Source organism: Alexandromys fortis, unplaced genomic scaffold (genome assembly GCF_014885135.2).
Source record: "Alexandromys fortis isolate MF-2015 unplaced genomic scaffold, M_Fortis_MF-2015_v1.1 scaffold_9, whole genome shotgun sequence".
Classification (NCBI taxonomy): Eukaryota; Metazoa; Chordata; class Mammalia; order Rodentia; family Cricetidae; genus Alexandromys; species Alexandromys fortis.
In genome coordinates, this window is record NW_026067892.1 from 13,763,335 (window position 1) to 13,781,297 (window position 17,963).

The following is a 17,963-nucleotide window of genomic DNA, read 5'->3' on the forward strand; positions in this document are numbered from 1 at the left end:
CACGAACTTGAAGTCTTTCCATTGGTGTTGGTAAAAGCAATTGTGATACAATTGGCCCGACACCTTCTGATGCCTATTACTATCTTAGTGGCTGTTTTGGGCTGAAATCAGTCAAAAGGGAAATTCTATCATCATGGTTTTATGGGATGTTAATTCTTGGGCTGCTTTCTGTGTGATGGTTCAGTGAAGATGAAGGATATCCCATAATTACATCTACTCTCCCCCAAAAGCTTGTACTGTTTTTTCTTCTTGTAATAGACTTAAGAAAGACTTTGGTATGGGGGTTGGGGAGAGAGGGGGGAGAGAGATTGGTTTCCCTCAGAGAGAAACAAAGTCCATTCTACACTGTTGGATATGCATGCATCTGAGCTTTGCCCTACGTCCCTGTCCTTTGCTCCCTTCGATCTGCTCATTCCTAAGCACCACCTTCTACCAGCTTCCAGGCCTCTCCTTCACCTTCCCTACAAAGAAGAGAAGCGATCAACTCAGTCCTGCTGAGGTATCTGTTATGGATACAACTCAATGTCTCACTCTTTAGTTTAAAAATAAAAAAAAAAAAAAAAGCTGGCATTGGCACAGGGCTGGTGAGACTTCTCAGAGGGTAAGACACTTTGCCACCAAGTCTGATGAGCTCAGTTCAATCCACTGGACCCACATGGTAGAAGGAAAGTAGGGTATGCTGGACTACACAGCGAACCTTGGATGTCAGTGCTAGAAAATACGGCTAGCTATAGGAAAAGCTGACACACCAGCACGGCCGAGTGGGTGGAAAGAGCCATCCGTTTACAAAGGAAACTGGATTCTAGTTTATCATTAAGCCACAGCGCTCTGGACAGAGCTATTTATTCACCTTTTCAACTTCCTAATCGGTAAGAGACCAGGAACGGCTGCCAGTTCCTCTGGTCTGGAAAACCTATAGCGCCCAGCTTGATGTTCTTGGGACAGGGCCCGGGGAATGAGCCTCTCTGCTAGTCTGTGTCACAGCTAAACAGCCCAGGTACATCTCTATAGTACAGCCATCACCACCTTTCCAGGGGAACCCGTGGAGGTATAGACAGCAGCAACCAGCACAGGATCTGAGCATATTTAGAACAAATGTTTTCACTCTCTCCCAGATACCAACACCTGGGGTGTATATGACAGTGACATACACATCCCAACTCCTCCACACTCCTCCTCACAGTAATGTGCCATCTAAATAAAGCCGGAACTAAAAATCCGTCTTGGCACAGGAAGCTCTGCCCAGTGCTGTCGCAGATGTGACGATGTGAGCGGAGGGGGGATCTGGGTAGGACCCCAAACTGACTTGATCACAAGGCTGCCGCTAGCTAGGTGACCAGAAAGGAATCCACTCTATCTCGTATTTGTCTGGGAGGATGGATGGGAAGAAGTGGTGTTTAGACTGGCCCGTGGAGTGTGACTTGGTCTTCATCGTGGTGTTTCCTGTGGCCTTCATTTCTTCAGGTAGAAACCCATGTATGGAGCTGAAAAGTCAAAGAGGAAAACTAAATGGGATAATTTATTGAGAATCTCCTGGGTTCTCCCAGAGGATCAAAGAATGCCTTCACTAAGCTCAGACCAGGCAGCTCTCATTGAAAGTGTAAAATCTTTCCCCAGTTTTCGAGAACATATTGTTGAAGTTGGACTGGGAACTTGAACACACTGCTGTTGCAGAGGACCCGAGTTCAGCTTCCGGCAACCACACCGTAGCTCACAACCACCTGTAACTCCAGCCCCAGGAGATCCCACACCCTCTTCTGGACTTCTTGGGTATTCACTCATGTATGTGCATGAACTCATGTAGACACACACACAAACACAGTTTAAAAAAACTGACTTAAAGACAGATAATCCATTGCAGGTCTTAGCAAACAGGTCTGTTTCACATATACAATCTACTGGTTTTAATACATGCGGTTAGGCTGGTCATTCTCAATACTTCTTTCCGTGAAAAATGGTAAAGATCCTAAGCTAAGTTAAAATGTGTATACAGATAAGTAAGCCCTACAAAAATGTACCCATTCACAAACACCAAAAGGAAACTGTGTTTGTGTGTGTGTGTGTGTGTTACATACACCCACATTTGCTCATTAGGAGGCCAGAGGAGGACCTCAAGAATCTTCCTACTGCTTCCTGCCTGCCTTACCGCCTTGAGTTAGGGTCTCTACTCAACCAGAAGCTTATGGTTTATGCCAGTGAGCTCTCAGGATCTTCTTGTCTTTGATCCCAAATGTTGGGGTTACAGTAGGCACCCATGGCTCTGCCAAGCTGTTTATGTGAACACTGAGGACTGAATTCAGGTCCTCATGCCCACTGAGCCATCTCCCCAGCCCTACTGGCTTTCTTTCCTGTAGATATTTTGATATCAGAAACTACTCTTCCACTTTTACCAGGATTTATTTTAGTATCTTGACACACGTCTGTGGTTTGCGACAGGGTATAATTACACAGACAGACGCCTTTACAACTGACCTCCCCTGTAGTAGTCAAGGTAAGAGAGCACCATGTTTCCCCAAAGCAAACTGCTACCCATTGAAAACATAATTTTCTGCACGGTATTGGTTAACTGTTAAACATGCCAGAATCGGGCCCTTTCCCATACTTACAGAAGGAAAAACACTTTCAGACATTTCTGTAGCTGTTTATTATTTTTTTCCTTTTTTCTTTTTGATTTGTTCAACCTTAAGGACCTCTGTTTCTATCTACGCTCCCTGATTGGTTAGCCTCTGAGAGAAATGGAAATTTGTTTTTGTTTTGTTTTAGAAAGAAATATAGAGGGCTTCTGATCCCACAACACACTTAGAAATAAAATAGTAAAATAGGAAATTTGAAGCAGGAGAGGCCTCTTCCCTCCACCTGAAGTGCTCCAAGAGAATACATTATGTACGAAGGAAGAGAATTAAAACAAGGTATTTCCTAGGGGCTAGTGACTTAGATGGGGGAAAACCTGGCTAGGTAAATTAAAAGCAGGTACAAAAGACTTTTTGGAATACACACTTTGCTAGCAATTCCATGCAAATACTTAACTATTAAGGACCTCAGAGGGCCTGATGATGAGTTTCCTAATACCCGAAGCTGGCTTTCCCTCAGCAGCTAACTGTCCATCCTTCTCTATTAGTTCAGCCTGGAGGGAGAACCTCAGAAAATGTCTTCATGAATCACATTCTTTAATTATCACTCAAGTTTTAATCATGCGACTTAGGCTTCCTTGTTGACCTTAAGAAAACATTTGATACAATTAATATTATTAGAATCCAGACATTTGATCCACATATAATTAAACAAACACTGCTAATATTATAAACACATATTAGGAAATAATGCAATCCACTTTCCAATGAAATCTTGCCTTTTAAAAAAACTCAACGGTGGGGTTGGCTAGAGGGCTCGGTGGATAAAGGTGCTTGCCGCTAAACTCGAGGATCTGAGCTCAATTGAAAGGACCCACTTAGTGGAAGGAGAGGGGTGACTGCCACATTGCCAAGTGAGTCCGTATGTAGGTGGGGGCACATGCACCTTTACAAAATAAACAAATGAATATCATTTTTAAAAAACAAACAAATCCTTCAAGAAACTCAAAAGTGGTATTTTCCTCGGGGCTAGCTAGGAAAACTCAGAATCCTGAACAACGGTGCCATGGAACTAAAATTAGCAATGAAGCAGTAAACACATCTTTCAGGCGGGATCGATGGCTCAGTGGCTAAGAGCATTTGCAGCTCCTGGAGAGGACCCAGGTTCGGTTCTTTGTCACCGGCACTGGGAGACTCATCTGTGATCCAGTTCTAGGGGAGTCTGACGATTCCCTCTGGCCTCCATTGGCACAATGGCACTGGCACACTTATACACACACACGTTTAAAAATAGAAATGCTTTTTGAAACTTAGCAGACAACTGCCAGGATGCAATTTGTCATTAATTACAGCCTAACTGCTATCCATCACAGGCCAATGAGTTCTGGGAAGTTCTGACCAGGCAATGCATCTCGCCGCAGAGCCTCAGTGTTTCTCTCCCCCTCCCCCCTTGCTCCCAGCATCTGCTGCCTCTCTAACATGGCTGTCCCCGCTGTGGCTGCACAGATGACTGCCTTTGGGTGGCATTTAACATAAACTACACCAAACGCCCCTATAATTTCATTTTGGACTGAATTCATTAACTTCACAGTAGGTGGCTGAGGTACCTAAAAGACTGGATATCGCCACCTACCTGCCTCCCTTCCACAGGTTGTCTCCAGGCCAAGACAGCTCCGATTCACTTTTAACAAACAGTACCAAGTGAGAGATTATTTCATCCTAAAGGGCAGAGGCAGGTATTGATGAGGAATGGGCGGAGTTTTCCGCATGCAGCCATATCTGTCTGAAAGGAGCAGTGTATGGAGGGGTATAGTTAAGATGTCGTGAAGTCAGCAAGTGCTGCCGTGCTTGGTATTTTTCCGAGAGGTTTTAGCTTGAGAAGGGTGTATTTACATTATATATGAAAAGTGTTCTCTCTCTTTGAAATTTGTTAAAATGAGAAAATTACTATTTTTTTGCAGCAATTAAAAATGATACCACCGCAAATGCTGTTGTAATCGATACCCTAGGCCTTGAGACGGAGATGCCCAGGACGTCAGCTCCCCAGCATCAGGAGTACCGTAATTTAAAATATCTATTTTCCAATTACAGCTTTATCAAGATGTGAGGTGAACTGGACGGACATGTAAGGACCAGCTCTCCTAAAGCGGTGGCACCTTTCACGTCACGTGGTACATCCCTCCGTCGCTGGTCTGTCTAGTTCAGTAAATGAGAAAGTCCTTCTGAAAAAAAAAAAAAATTCTTCGGCAGTTCTTAAGCCAGCATCTTCAGATAGGTTTAGGTTGTGAGGGAGGGAGGGAAGAGGGGGAGGGAAGGTGGGAAGAGTTAGGAGAGGAGGAAGAAAGAAAAGAACGAGCTCTGTCCTAACTCCTGTTCTGCGGGGTGGGGCGCAGGGCAACTAGCATCTAAGGAGCAGTGACACAGAGCTGAACCTCCGGAAACCGGTGGGGGCTGGGGAGGGCGTCACTTATGGGGCTCCGGGCAGGAGGCTGATTTCAGACCTGGTTCACAGCTCCCCCTTCCCTCCGAGGACATGACTCCAGGAACGTCTCTCTCTCCTGTGCAACCCAAACTCTTCCGGTTGCAGCTTGTACAAGAAATTGGAAGGTGAGGCGTATACTGAAGTCCTGGCTTGTAATAAAGGAACACAGAAGGGCACTGGGGGATGGGGCGGGGGCACTTGGGTGCCAGTGACCAGAAGTAATTTTGCCAGCAGCATCTCTGAACAAAAAAGCAAACAAACCAATAGAGAGGCAGTACCAGTAGTTCATAGACATTGCTGGAGATAGCAGTTTGGACTTGAAAAGGGCATTCTGAACAATAATATAACTTAAGCGTTTGATTTACTGAAATGGCCAATCACCACTGAAACTTTGGGGAACCTTTCAGTTAAACAAAAACAAGAACAAAACAAAACCCACATCAATTTACTGGCTTCCATGGGTGTAGGACTTTACCCAGCATGCTACCTTCACCAAGAGGGCTGTCTGCTCTGGTGTCACCGACCCCAGAGAGAGACTTGATGAGTCGCTGTTCCTGGGTGTCCTGGTCAAGTAATAGTGTATTTATTGCCTGGCAGTCACAGCACAGTGCAGAGAAAAACACAAAACAAAACAAAAAAAAAAAAAAAAAAAAAAAAAAAAAAAAAGACCAAGAAAATATCCCCCTCCGCTACTTAAAAATGATGAAAGTTTCCATGAATGCTTCTGTTGGTCCAGCGTTCACTGCACTCTGATGGAGTTCTGGTCCTGCTCTAGCTGAGGTTTACTTCCTACAGCCTGATGGTGCATGGGGACTGTTAGGGCTTGGGAGGTCCCTAGAGCCTCAGGACCGAGGCTTGACACCTTCTGACAAGTTTTGCATGGAAACGCTGATGGCATTTTAAAACTGTTTGCTGTTCTTGTTTACAAAGAGGGTTACTGGACATCCAATCTGAGGTTTCGAAGACACAGCATTCTGAGGATCCATTGGGATGGGATCGCCCCTTTGGTCTGAGGATTCAGCAGAGATGGTCCATGGAGACAGAAAAAGAAAACTCTCAAGGAACTCTGACCATGAGGACTTGTTACTGGAACCAACTTGAAGAATCCAGTTTGTCTGGTCAACTGACACTAGAAAAATGAAAAGTACGGCACCCATGAAACACTCCTCTGGTCACGACAGAAGGGAGAGCCACAGTTCACACCCCCGGAGGACAGATACGCAGAACAAGCAAGGCTGCCCCGAATAGAGATTACTGTGATTACAGCTTGTCTGTGAGCGTTCAAGAAGAGGGTGTTCTTATGATGACAGCGAGGAGTCAAAAGTAGGGACCAAGAAAAATGCAGAGAAAGAGACGCAGATGGGATTAGTCCCGGAAATCCTCAGCTCTTGGAAAAAGGAGCACAGAGAAAGCGTTAACCCAGAGTTCTACTCAAGAAGACCTTCACAAAGAAGAAGGATGAGAGGGGTTCGCTGCTCACCTGAAGAGGGGGAGCGTCTGTTTCTCCCGCAAAACTCAGGGTGATGCTGGAGATCACAGGTGGAAACAGCCTAGCCTTTCAGAGGATGAGCTGGGAGGCCCTGAAGGGATCAATCAATGGTCTCATGAAGAAGATCAACATTTCCAATGTAAGTATGATTATCCAAGAGCTCCTTCAAGAAAACAGAGGCAGAGGCCTGCTGTCCAGGTCGGTCCTGTAGGCGCGGAGTGCTTCTCCAGTCTTCACTCCAGTTTATGCTGCTTTGGTGGCTGTAATCAACTCAAAACTCCCAGCTTGTGGGGAACTAATCCTCAAGAGGCTAATTCTTAAGTTCTGGGAAGGATGCGAAGGAATGGTAAGCAACTTTGCCTGACTGCTTCGAAATTTGTGGCACATCTTATTAACCAAAATGTGGCCCGTGAGGTTCTGCGCCTGGGGATGCTCACTTTGCTGCCAGGGAGACCAGGACATGAGAGTTCGGGTGAGCAGCAGCTTCTGCTCATCCTCCTTCTTGGGAGGGTCCTCCTGAGTAGAACTCTGGGTTACTACTTGTTTTGGGGCTCCTTTTTCCAGATGAGAATTTTTTTTCCAAATAAAAATAAAATAGTTGCTACTTTAAAAAACAAACAAACAAAAACCCAAAAAGTGATTATTAAAAGTAGATTTTTTTTTTCTTTTTGTCCATTTAGGGTATTCATCCTTTTGCTACTTATCCCCCATTCAACTCATAATCCTGTTTAGGTCACTATGATTAGTTGCTATGGAAATTCCCTCCTATGGAAGTGATGCCAACGTGATTACTGAATATGACTTTTCATGAATAATATCAATAACAGACATCAACCCTTACTCAAAGAGGGAAATCTAATTAAAAGATCGAAAAAAGGATTAATTCTGACAATGACTATGGTCAATTTTTCTGATACATTTTCAATCTGTCATCTGCTTTTTAAAATAAGCACTGAAGAAAATTTAAGACGTGAGCTACTTGCCTCCCCGAAATTCTGGAGGGCACAGTGGGGATTATCACCGTACAGCCGGCGGAGCCGGGTGGGCCATTTCATATCCGCTTCCCTCACTAACAAGTGCGCGCCTCGCTGATGAGCGGCAGAGTCAACAGGATTTCAGGGCTCGTCACGGAAATGACGCCGAGGAGCAGATTACAAATTCCCTTTCAAGACAAAGAATTTAATATTCTAAAATTTATCCCGGGAATTTAAAAGGTCAAGCCTATAAACCACCAATTGAAACAATAGAGAGGAGGCAGCGGACTGTCAGATGAGGATCCCAGAGAGCTCAAGGGGAAATTTTCCTGGGTGGATTCGGTAATTTGTGGTTTGAATAAAACCTTTGAAACATTCCATTAAGTATTAAAATCCTCACAATGAGAATATGGCTTGCCTTTAGCACATTCTACATTACTAGACAATCTTTCTCCAAAAGAAACATCAGTGCTTTCTCCTGCCTACTGCTTCTTCACTGCCTGCTACTAACTTAGGAATAAATTAGCCCTCCCAACAATTAGGATACTGTCTAGAAACTGCGCCTTTGCTGGCATTTATATTCTGGAAATGAGGAGTAAAAAAAAAAAAAAGAAATTCAATTCTCTATTAAAAGGTGCCTTTTGTATCTAATAGCTTATTAATGGTTTATGGAAATTACTATGGTCTTTACCCATACAATTTTATAACATTACGCGCATTAATGCCTCTGACCCGAGCTTTACAGCTCGATTTGGACAGTACAGACTGTCTACACTTGTGTTTGCAGCCACGATCGAGGGTCCAGAATGTCTCTGATGGATTTCTGCCTTGGAGCCGGCACTGGCTTGTCTTCTAAACTGGTTTTTGTGTCTGCGTGCTCACCATCAGCTGAACTGTTTTTCCTGGCAGGGGAAAGTTTGCGAGGGGCAGCCACTGGTTTCTGGAAGGGATGCATTTGTGACGACAGCCTGGGATCTGAAGGCGAGGCCGCAGAGATGCTGGCCTGGGTCCTGCTGTCCTTGGGTTGATCTGTGCCGCCCTGTGTCTTTATGCTGAAGGGAGGCTGGTCAGTAGGAGGAAGTGGTGCTCGCCTCTTTTTCCTTTTCCCATCAGGGGCCGGGTGGCCTGCGGGGGACACCACTTTCTTCTGGATGACCATTTCGTGCTTGCCATCAAAGACTGCGGCCCACGGGGGTGGTGCGGATTCTCCGTCCTGACCAAGGAGGAACTGTCCGTTCGTCTCTCCAATTTTTTTCTGTATTATGTCAGTTAAACTTTCAAGTTTCACAGGTGAATCAATGCCTACAAGAATTTTAAGAAGAAACTTCATAGGGAAAAAAAACCCAACAGTCACATGTACTTTATCCAAATAAGTTATTATTATCTTCCAAATCAGCATGCTGCTTACAAGGACTATCAAACGCTTGGGAGCATAAATAATAAAAACATGTAAAACTAACCTTGTGAAGAGGGCCCCAGAACAAGGCTGTCATGTACTGTACTATACACTAAATATATATCCAACACCCACAGTATATGAGAAACACATAAATTCCCACATACACAACACAGATGGACACTTATAAGCGCTTCTTGAATTCTTTAGCTTAAATATTTATTACACAATAACTTTTCTGTATACTAACCCTGATTTTGCCCACTGGGAAAGTTTGTTATATAAAGAGGGGTGGAGGTGAGGAGTCAACAGTTTTGTCTGTAGACCTCTGAAGTCTCTGCTCACGCTCAGAGACAAAGACAAAGCAAAAAGTGACAATCCCCGCCGTCCCCCCCCCCCAAACCAAAGCCCCAGGGCAAATTGGAAAACCCTCACATTATTTTGGTGATAAGGATGCTGGGTAAAATTTTCTTTGGGAAAAATAAAGAAACTGAAATAAATGTCTGCTGATCAAATCTGTGATGTGATATTTTAAAGTCACCACTTGGAACCTAAGATGGCAAACACACACACACACACACACACACACAAACATATACACACACAAACACACACACACACACACACACACACGCACCCTTGCAAGGGCATTAGCAGTGGGATAAACGGACACTACAGTCCAGATAAGCATGCTAGCAATCATCCCGTAGGCCACCCCACAGGATCACACACCAACTCAAAGTGTTGGAAGTTAAACAAAAAAATTTAAGACAGACAAATTTCTTAAGAACTAGATCTGAATAGTTGTTTTTGATCGGGAATGAACACTTCCACCCATTAACATGTCCCCATCGGTAATACAAACAGCGAGCAAAGAGCAAACCTCAGAAAACGACTGAACGCGACCACATCTTAGATCTGTTTGTTCACATTTTCTGAACCTCATAAAGCTAAGTACTTTGTTCTTTTAAGCCTGAAGTTTTCTGCTTGATCGTGAGCATTTCAACTATGAAAAATATGCGTTCATTAATCTTGTATTAATTCATCTATTAAACATGAGCTCCTCCGTCTACAATCATAGTCTTTTTTTTTTATTATTCAATTTGATGGTGCCCTGAAAATTTTTAGCATTTTAATGTCAACAGAATAAGCGGCTGGTGTGTGGACAATGCTGGTTCTGTCGCCCTGCGGCTCAGAAGAGGCAAGCCCTACTTACTCATATCGTGGTACACGGAGGTCGCCTCCTTTGTCAGGAACAAAGGTGGTTTCCGTGGCGACATAATCTCAATTTTCATAAGTTCTTCACAACAATGCTTCCATTGGCCTAAGAGAAAGAAAGAACTAGGCTAGTTTGAAATCTAAACGTGAAGCCATGTATTTCATTTTCTGCCAATATCGTCAGCACTGTGTGTGTGTGTGTATGTGTGTGTGTGTGTGTGTAGGCGTGCGTGCATGTTAGAAATGTATCAATGAAGTCTAGCTTTTAAGAAGCTTGCATAAAAACCTGGTACAATCCAGTTTCCAAAGTTGATTCTTCATGAGTGATTCCTTAAGAAAAACACAGTTCTGGGGAGAGAGTAAGAGTCCCAAGGCCGTCAGCTAGTTGCAACACCACGCACAAGCATCAGCAATCACATTAAACATCGTAGTCACTGTCAAAGTGCACACAACTTCCGCTCTGTGTGTTGGATGAAAACATCCAGGATTCAAGACTTTATTTGAAAGATAAACCCCATTGCAATCCAGGAGTCAGACGGAAAAAGCAATACAGAACTCAAGTCCTTATAGAGCTTTAATTTGGAAATTTTAGTTAAGAAGTAAGAATTATTTAATAGCTCAACTATTAAGTTAAAATACCCAAGTGTGGGCATTATCAATGTTTATTTTCATTGCTTCGCTATTTAAAACCTTAAGGTTTTCAGACTTTCTTCTCTGTGGAAAAAAAAAAAGATTGATATTTTCTGACTTGCATTCCTGCATACCACGTGAGCATCCACTGACGTCACAGAAGTCACGGGGCTCACAACCCCGTATCTCACATCACTAGAAAGGTAGGGAAGGCACACTGTATGCCTTCTACGGGTGACTTATTTCTTTTTCTTTTTCGAATAGTCTCAACATGGATATTCAATCCGTCCAACATGACAGTTTTCCATGGCTGAAAATGTTAATGACATTTCAGGTTTACTTAATCACATATTCATTCTCTTGTCACGGCACGTTGTGATAAACGCCTACATTTTGAATCCATTACCATAACTAGTTAAGACACATCGAAAGCCTTGGGGGGGCGTTACTATGATGCCGATTACCACAAAGCAAACCAACAGGAAACAGACCCCCCCCCCCCCCCCCACACAGGACGGGGCTGCAAAGGTTCCTCCCCAGGGTCGGAATCCAGAAGCTGGAGCTGAACTCTTACACACTTCCTTCCTTTCTAGATAAATTTTGACTCATTTTTTTTTCTTCTTTGTGGCAGTGGGAGAAACATCGTATTTAATGAAAAATAATGATTCGTTTGAAATGGGCATTTCTCTTTCCACGTTCTTAGATGCACCATGATTTCTGCACAGGGAGCTGAAGATGACGTGGTTCATAGCTCTACTAGAAACAGCCACGCTGAAGATGGGCAAACAGCCCTGTCCCACCCCACGTGCTCCTGATGTCAGAGGTGGTTTCACACCGGAAGCATTCTGCCATGACTAGGTCTGTACGTAAAAATACATGATGGCCGCTGTGTTAACACGGGGTAAATAGCAGGCAGGATGCACTGTGTTCACATAACCTGCTCTAGAGAGAAGGGGGTTTCCCACAATGCTATGTTACCAATCACACAGATTCAATGTGTGTGTAAGCATGCGCACAGACACATATACGTGCAGGCACACACGTGTATGTAAGCATGTGCATGCCGTGGCCTCTGTGGGGGTCAGGGAGACAGCCTGGAGGAGTTGGTTCTGTCCTACCACGGGGATCCTAGGAATGGAACTGCGGTTGTCAGGCCGGATGGTGAGTGTCGCTACCTCCTGGCCGACTCCAACAGGATGCTTACATGGATCAGAAGCAGCCACGGTCAACAGACTCCATTTTCAAAATAAAATCACAGATAACATGCAGGCTGCTTGGTTTATCATTAAGGCCAAGAATCTCCCTGTGAGCAAGACTCCCATGAACAGGGAGTGAACCCCGAGACTCTCACGTACTTTATGCACCGCACTGGACTGTGCTACTGAGATAGAAAAGGACCTTCATGGGACTAAACTCTTCTCTGGATGAAGCAAGAAACGCCATCATGAAAGATCTGCAGTTAGCCGGTGACTAAAAATGATACTCTTTTGAACATTATGATCTCAGGATGGATGATCGTTATCTGAAAAAGGTTTGTGGTACATGACCAAGGTTTTCAGGGGGAAAACATCTCTGGCACAAAAACTCATTTTAATATCTGGACCACTATGTCCAGCCCCCCAAGCCTCGTGAACACACTACTAGAAAACATGAATATCTCCTTACTGAGATCAAAGAAATGCTGCCGGAAGGCGCCCATCCATTCCTGAAGGTCTTCTAGGCTCTCCGCGGCAAAGACGTGAGTCACGGCTCGCCCAGCCACAGTGTTGACTATAGAGAAGTGATAGACTTTCCTTGGATCCTTCTCTATGGCCTGAATTTTGGTTTCCTAAAAATTAAGATAAAATTGGTGGTTTATCAGAGAATAGTTCTGAGATGGTCAAATATTTTATTGCTTAGGCACCACATTTATGCAAATTGTATAATATTATAGCTGCTGGTTTGAAATTTAAAATATGTCATTTCAAGAATTTTCAGGGTTCAAGCTCAAACTAGAATGTTTTTTAAAGACATTTTTTATTAAAAGAGCTTTGGATATGCTGTACACATATATCTATATGGTATGTTCTAAATTGCATGTTCTTAGGAAGTAACTTCCACTAGGATCTCAGCTTCCTGCCTTTTATATATTATCTTGAAATAACTGTAAAGCAAATGTAACGTGCCATGGCTTTAATGTGGATTATATATCAAGTACATTTCCCGCAGTCATAAAATTCAGCCAGTCAAGTCTGTTTCTTCCTTATTCTGATAGTCATACATATTACAGTGTTATTTGTCAAAGTGGCAAAAATGTAACAGTTTACAAGACAACAACAGGTTTTCTTCAGGAACATGCATTTCATACATGGCACTCCTTGTTAATGCTGACAGCTCAAGGCCCATGAGGGTTTTTAGACATCCCAATGTTCAAATTATTCCTTCAGTGTCCAGTACAACATTCTACCATAAGGGCAATGGTCCCATTCCTGCTGGGAAACTCAAATCTTTTTCTGAGTGGTATCAGGTAGGACGTTGCCATGACATTCACAGTGCTCGAGGCCAGGCCCCAGGTTCCAATTGGGCAAGTAGTAGCAGCAACCCTGTCCAGTTCAGATGGAAGAATGTTGGGGGAATGAAATCTGGGACAAAAGATTCGTTTTCCATCATCTGAGGACAGCACTGCCTAGTAGAGACATGACGGGAGCCACAGAGGCAATTCAGAAATTTTTACAAATGTATTTAAAAAGTAAAAATGGGTGAAGTTAATTTTAGTGGCAAATTTGATAAAAAATATGTTATTTTTTTTTCATTTTCATTCTTCAAAGTCCAATCTGTAGTTTATATTTAAGACCACGACTCAACTCTAGCTGCCTCACTTAAGCACCCACAGCTCCCGAAGGCTCCTGTGAATTCAGTCTCATCCGGAGGGAGGCAGCAAAGCTTTCTACAATGTGTGCAGGATGTACTGGTCTGCGGCTACACACACCACTTAGGAGAGGGGAGAAAATAACAGCCCGCACGGAGATGCACCTGCAGTGACCATAATGTGAGAGCATCAGGGAAGTAATGGGGTTAGAAGGAAAACTCTATTCCCTGAAGGATGGGTGAACCCTTGCAGCTGAACGCCATCTGTACCAGACAGGGAATTCATTTCCAGAGGACTTCATTCTTCTAGAATTCCCTGGAACATGTCTGCTGCAGAAAACAGCCATGTGTCTTTCAAACTTTGGAATATCACAAAATACAAGAACCAGCAGCTATCTTGGGATGGGTCTGACTGGTGGTCACTGGGAAATCAGGGAGTGCAGATGGTCACCAGATTGCAACGGGACACAGAGTCAACACAATGATTTTAAAGTGACAAGGTCTTTGTACATTCCCATCTCTAGATAACAAATTGTACGAAGATGTGTCTCTGTCCTTCCTCACCTGCCTCAGGCACCTCCTGACTGGTTTAATAAAGAGCAGCACAGCCAATAACTAGGCAGGAGAGAACAGGCAGGACTTCAGGCAGAGATAGGGAACTGTGGGAAGAATCTGAGGTGAGGGATTCGCTAAGCAGGCACAGAGGAAGTAGGGCATACAGTAATGAGGAGAGATAACGAGCCATGTGGCAGAATGTGAATGAATATAGATGGTTAAGTTTTAAGAGCTAGTTGGGGACAAGCCTAGGCTAAGGCCAAGCTTTCATAAGAAAGTTCCATTACAATCCCAGTTAAGTAATCATTTATACAACATAAATTTTTTTTTAAATACTGCTTACTAAATGGAATCCTTTAAAGCCAAAGCCACCAACAACAATAGCCAATCATTCAATCCACCCAACCCCCCCAACCACCACCCAATCAACCATTAACAACCAACAACCAATTAACCAACAACAACCAACCATGCAATCAACTACCCAATCAACCGAACAACAACCAAGTGATCTCTTTAAAAATAAAATTTGGGGCTGGAGAGATGGCTCAGTGGTTAAGAGCACTGCATGGTCTTCCAAAGGTCCTGAGTTCAATTCACATGTGGTCTGGTGCCCTCTTCTGGCCTGCAGACATACACACAGACAGAATATTGTATACATAATAAATAAATAAATAAATATTTTAAAAAATAAATAAAATAAAATTTGTTATCATCAGTAGAGGGTGACTGAAGCTCTAGAAGAATTTTCAGGATGCTTCTATCAGCCTAACTGAAGCCTGAATTAAAGTTGGGGAGAGGGGTAAAGAAATATTCTTGTTGCTGAGACTCTGACTTCCCCCAATCAATTTCACTTCAACATGTTTCTGATTACTCTTGTACAGAGATTAAATAGATTTCAACTTCTAAATACAGAAAATGCGATTCTTGGTATGTAAGTTTTACTTTCCACAAGGTATTGTTTCTAATGAAGCCACTAAGCAGAGAACGATGAAACAGACCATTTATATCCTAAGAAAATTCAAGTCAACAATATACAGATAAATACTAGGCCCTTCATTAACTCCAATAGCCATTAAACATTTCTATTGTTTTTAAATATCCCAAGGAAGGGCTTTTATTTGTTTTGAGACAGGGTCTCACTACATAGACTTGGCCTGAACTCACTATGTAGTCCAGGTTGGCTATGAACTTAGAGATCTGCCTGCCTTTGCCTCAAGAATATTGGAGTATGTCAAATATTTTTTGCTTTTTAACAAGTGAAAATAAAATGCCGAGTTGAGACTAAATTACATTTTATCACTCAGATTATCTGACAAATTGGAAATATTTATAATTAAAGATTGTGTGTCAAAGAAAGAAGGATTTGAACAAGTGAGGCCTGTCAAGTGTTAAAGTCCACTCAAGCTGCTTGTTGTACTGGTGACATCAAAGGAGGCTGAGCCCTGTCCTCCTCCAAAGATGAAATCATAAGAAAACAGCAGGGTAGATTTCAGAACTTATATCCTAAACACTGCAAGGACAGGCAGTCAATCACTCCTAGCAGGGTGATCATACCTTGGCTCTATGCCGTTTAGCAGCTCTGAATGCTTGGGACAGGGTTGAAGAATCAGAAGAGGACCGAGTCACTTACTAAAAGAAGCCTTCATTGATTTTTGTGGGGGAGTAAAAAAGATTGATTTCAGCTGTAACTTAAATGATAATCAGATCCAGAAGTTGGAAAAATACTAATTGAGTCTTTGGCTTTTGAAAAAATGCTAATTCAGAATGTCAAAGAGTGATTAGGCCTTCGAAGGCAATATCAGCACCAATAGATGAATGGATACAAAATAGTCAATATTGGGTCTCATACTTATGATACTCGGATAGGAGGGGTGATTTCTAAAAATTTTAATAAAAATCAAAAGGCTAGATGTTTGAACTGTGGTAAACCAAGTCATCTGAGAAGGGACTCTAGGCAAGGCATTTTCTAGGAACGGTTTTTTCTAGAGCTAATCCAAAAAGAAAGCCCCGGGTTTCTGGTGTATGCGGGTGTGGCAAAGGCTGGCACTGGAGAGTAATGAATGCAGATCAACATGAGACAGGCAAGGTAACCCCTTGCTATCACAAAGCACCTTAGGGGGCCTCTTGCAAGCTACTTGTCAAATTTAGTTCAATCACTCCCTGCCACCTCTGGGGAAACTCCTCCATGGAATAATTAAAAGACTTAATGACTGTTGTGAAAAACCATACTGTTCTGGATGACAGAACAACTTCAGTAGGTTAAAAAAAAATATTTAAGGAGAGACCAAAAAACAAGTATTTTGGCAACTTCTATAAACGATCAAAGACCAAACCTAAAAATACAAATAAATGGCATCGTCATTGAAGGTTTACTAGACACAGGCACGGATTTAACAATAATTCCACCAAAATCTTGGCATCCAGATTGGCCTCTTCAAGAGGTAAATGATCAGGTTTTAGGGATTGGAACTTTCTCTCAGGTAAAACAAAGTGCAAGATGGCTCGAGTGTATCGGGCCAGGAGGACAGACAGGAAAATTAAAACCATATGTGGCTGGCAGAGCAATGAGTTTATGGAGCTGTGATTTGTTGCAGCAATGGAAGACACAGATTAACATCCCCCTAACCTCAGAAACAAATGAGAAGCTAACACATGCTTCTGAGAAAGATACTAAAAGGTATTATCAGGAACAGTCACCGGGTGTTCTTTCAGAGGCACCAACAGCCCTACTTTTAAAAGGGTTAACTGACAAACCCATGTGGGTGGAACAATGGCCTCTGACATCAGGAAATTTACAGACACTAGAACAGCTGGTACAGGAGCTGCCAAATGATCAATTGAAGAATCGACCAGTCCCTTGGAATTCTCCTGTATATGTCATTAAAAAGAAATCTAGAAAATGGAGAATGTTAACAGATTTAAGAGCCGTAAATAAGGTGATTTGGTCAATGGGCTCCTTAGAGCCTGGAATTACTCTGCATTCTCTAATACCTATAGGATGGTCTATTAGAGTGATTGATTTAAAAAGACTGCTTTTTTTTTCTTAAAAAACTAAACCTTTACAAGAATAGGAGAAAAACTTGCCTTCACAGTGCCTACTTATAATATTTCCCAGCCTGTTTTTATCAGTAGAAAATTTTCCACAAGGGAAATTAAACAGCCCTACCCTGTATTAATATTTTGTACAACAACCATTGGAAATAATTTGTAAACAGCTTCCTTAATCTATAATTTTCCGTGATATGGATGACATCTTACTAGGTGATTCAGACTGAGATACCTTAGAAAACATGTTTGAAGAGGTAAAGAAAATTTTGCCTTGCTGGGGACTACGAATTGCTCCCGAAAAAATACAAAAAGGAGATTCTATTAATTACCCAGGATATAAAAGAGATTACAAAAAAAAATCAACCATAGAAAGTACAAATCAGAAGAGATCAAGTACGAACTCTTAGTGATTTTCAAAAACTGCTGGGAGGTATTAACTGGCTACAGACCACAGTTGGACTGACAACTCAAAAACTAAGTAATTTATTTCAAATCTTACAAGGTCATAAGAACTTAAATAGTCCAAGAAAGTTATCAGCTGAGGCTGACGGACAATTGGCTTTGGCAGAAGAGAAAGTACAGCATGTACACACATGTGATTGCTTGGATGCAGAGCTTGACTGCATCCTGGTCATACTACCTTCTATGTATTCTCCTACAGGAATTTTTATGCAGGGACAAGATAATATCTTAAAATGGATATTTTTTCTTACCACACACAAACAGATTAAAACATTAAAGATCTATGTAG

General features: G+C 42.5%; 2 protein-coding genes across 3 annotated transcripts in view; one reads left to right on the forward strand and one right to left on the reverse strand.

Moving 5' to 3' along the window:
- Positions 1-17,963, forward strand: part of Cdk1 (cyclin dependent kinase 1) — a 1,182,536-nt gene that overhangs the window by 1,120,637 nt on the left and 43,936 nt on the right. The window lies entirely within an intron of this gene.
- Rtkn2 (rhotekin 2) overlaps positions 597-17,963 on the reverse strand; it is a 64,055-nt gene continuing 46,688 nt past the window's right edge. The window contains exons 10-13 of one of the 2 annotated variants that reach the window (XM_050139475.1): positions 12,425-12,587; positions 10,128-10,235; positions 8,398-8,817; positions 597-1,484 (exon numbers count right to left, since the gene is read on the reverse strand). In XM_050139475.1, the coding sequence (XP_049995432.1) occupies positions 1,453-1,484; positions 8,398-8,817; positions 10,128-10,235; positions 12,425-12,587 (723 nt within the window). In that variant the 3' untranslated portion in view covers positions 597-1,452. Of the gene's footprint in view, positions 1,485-7,826; positions 8,818-10,127; positions 10,236-12,424; positions 12,588-17,963 lie in introns of those variants that run through there. The other variant, XM_050139465.1, reaches the window with a different exon arrangement.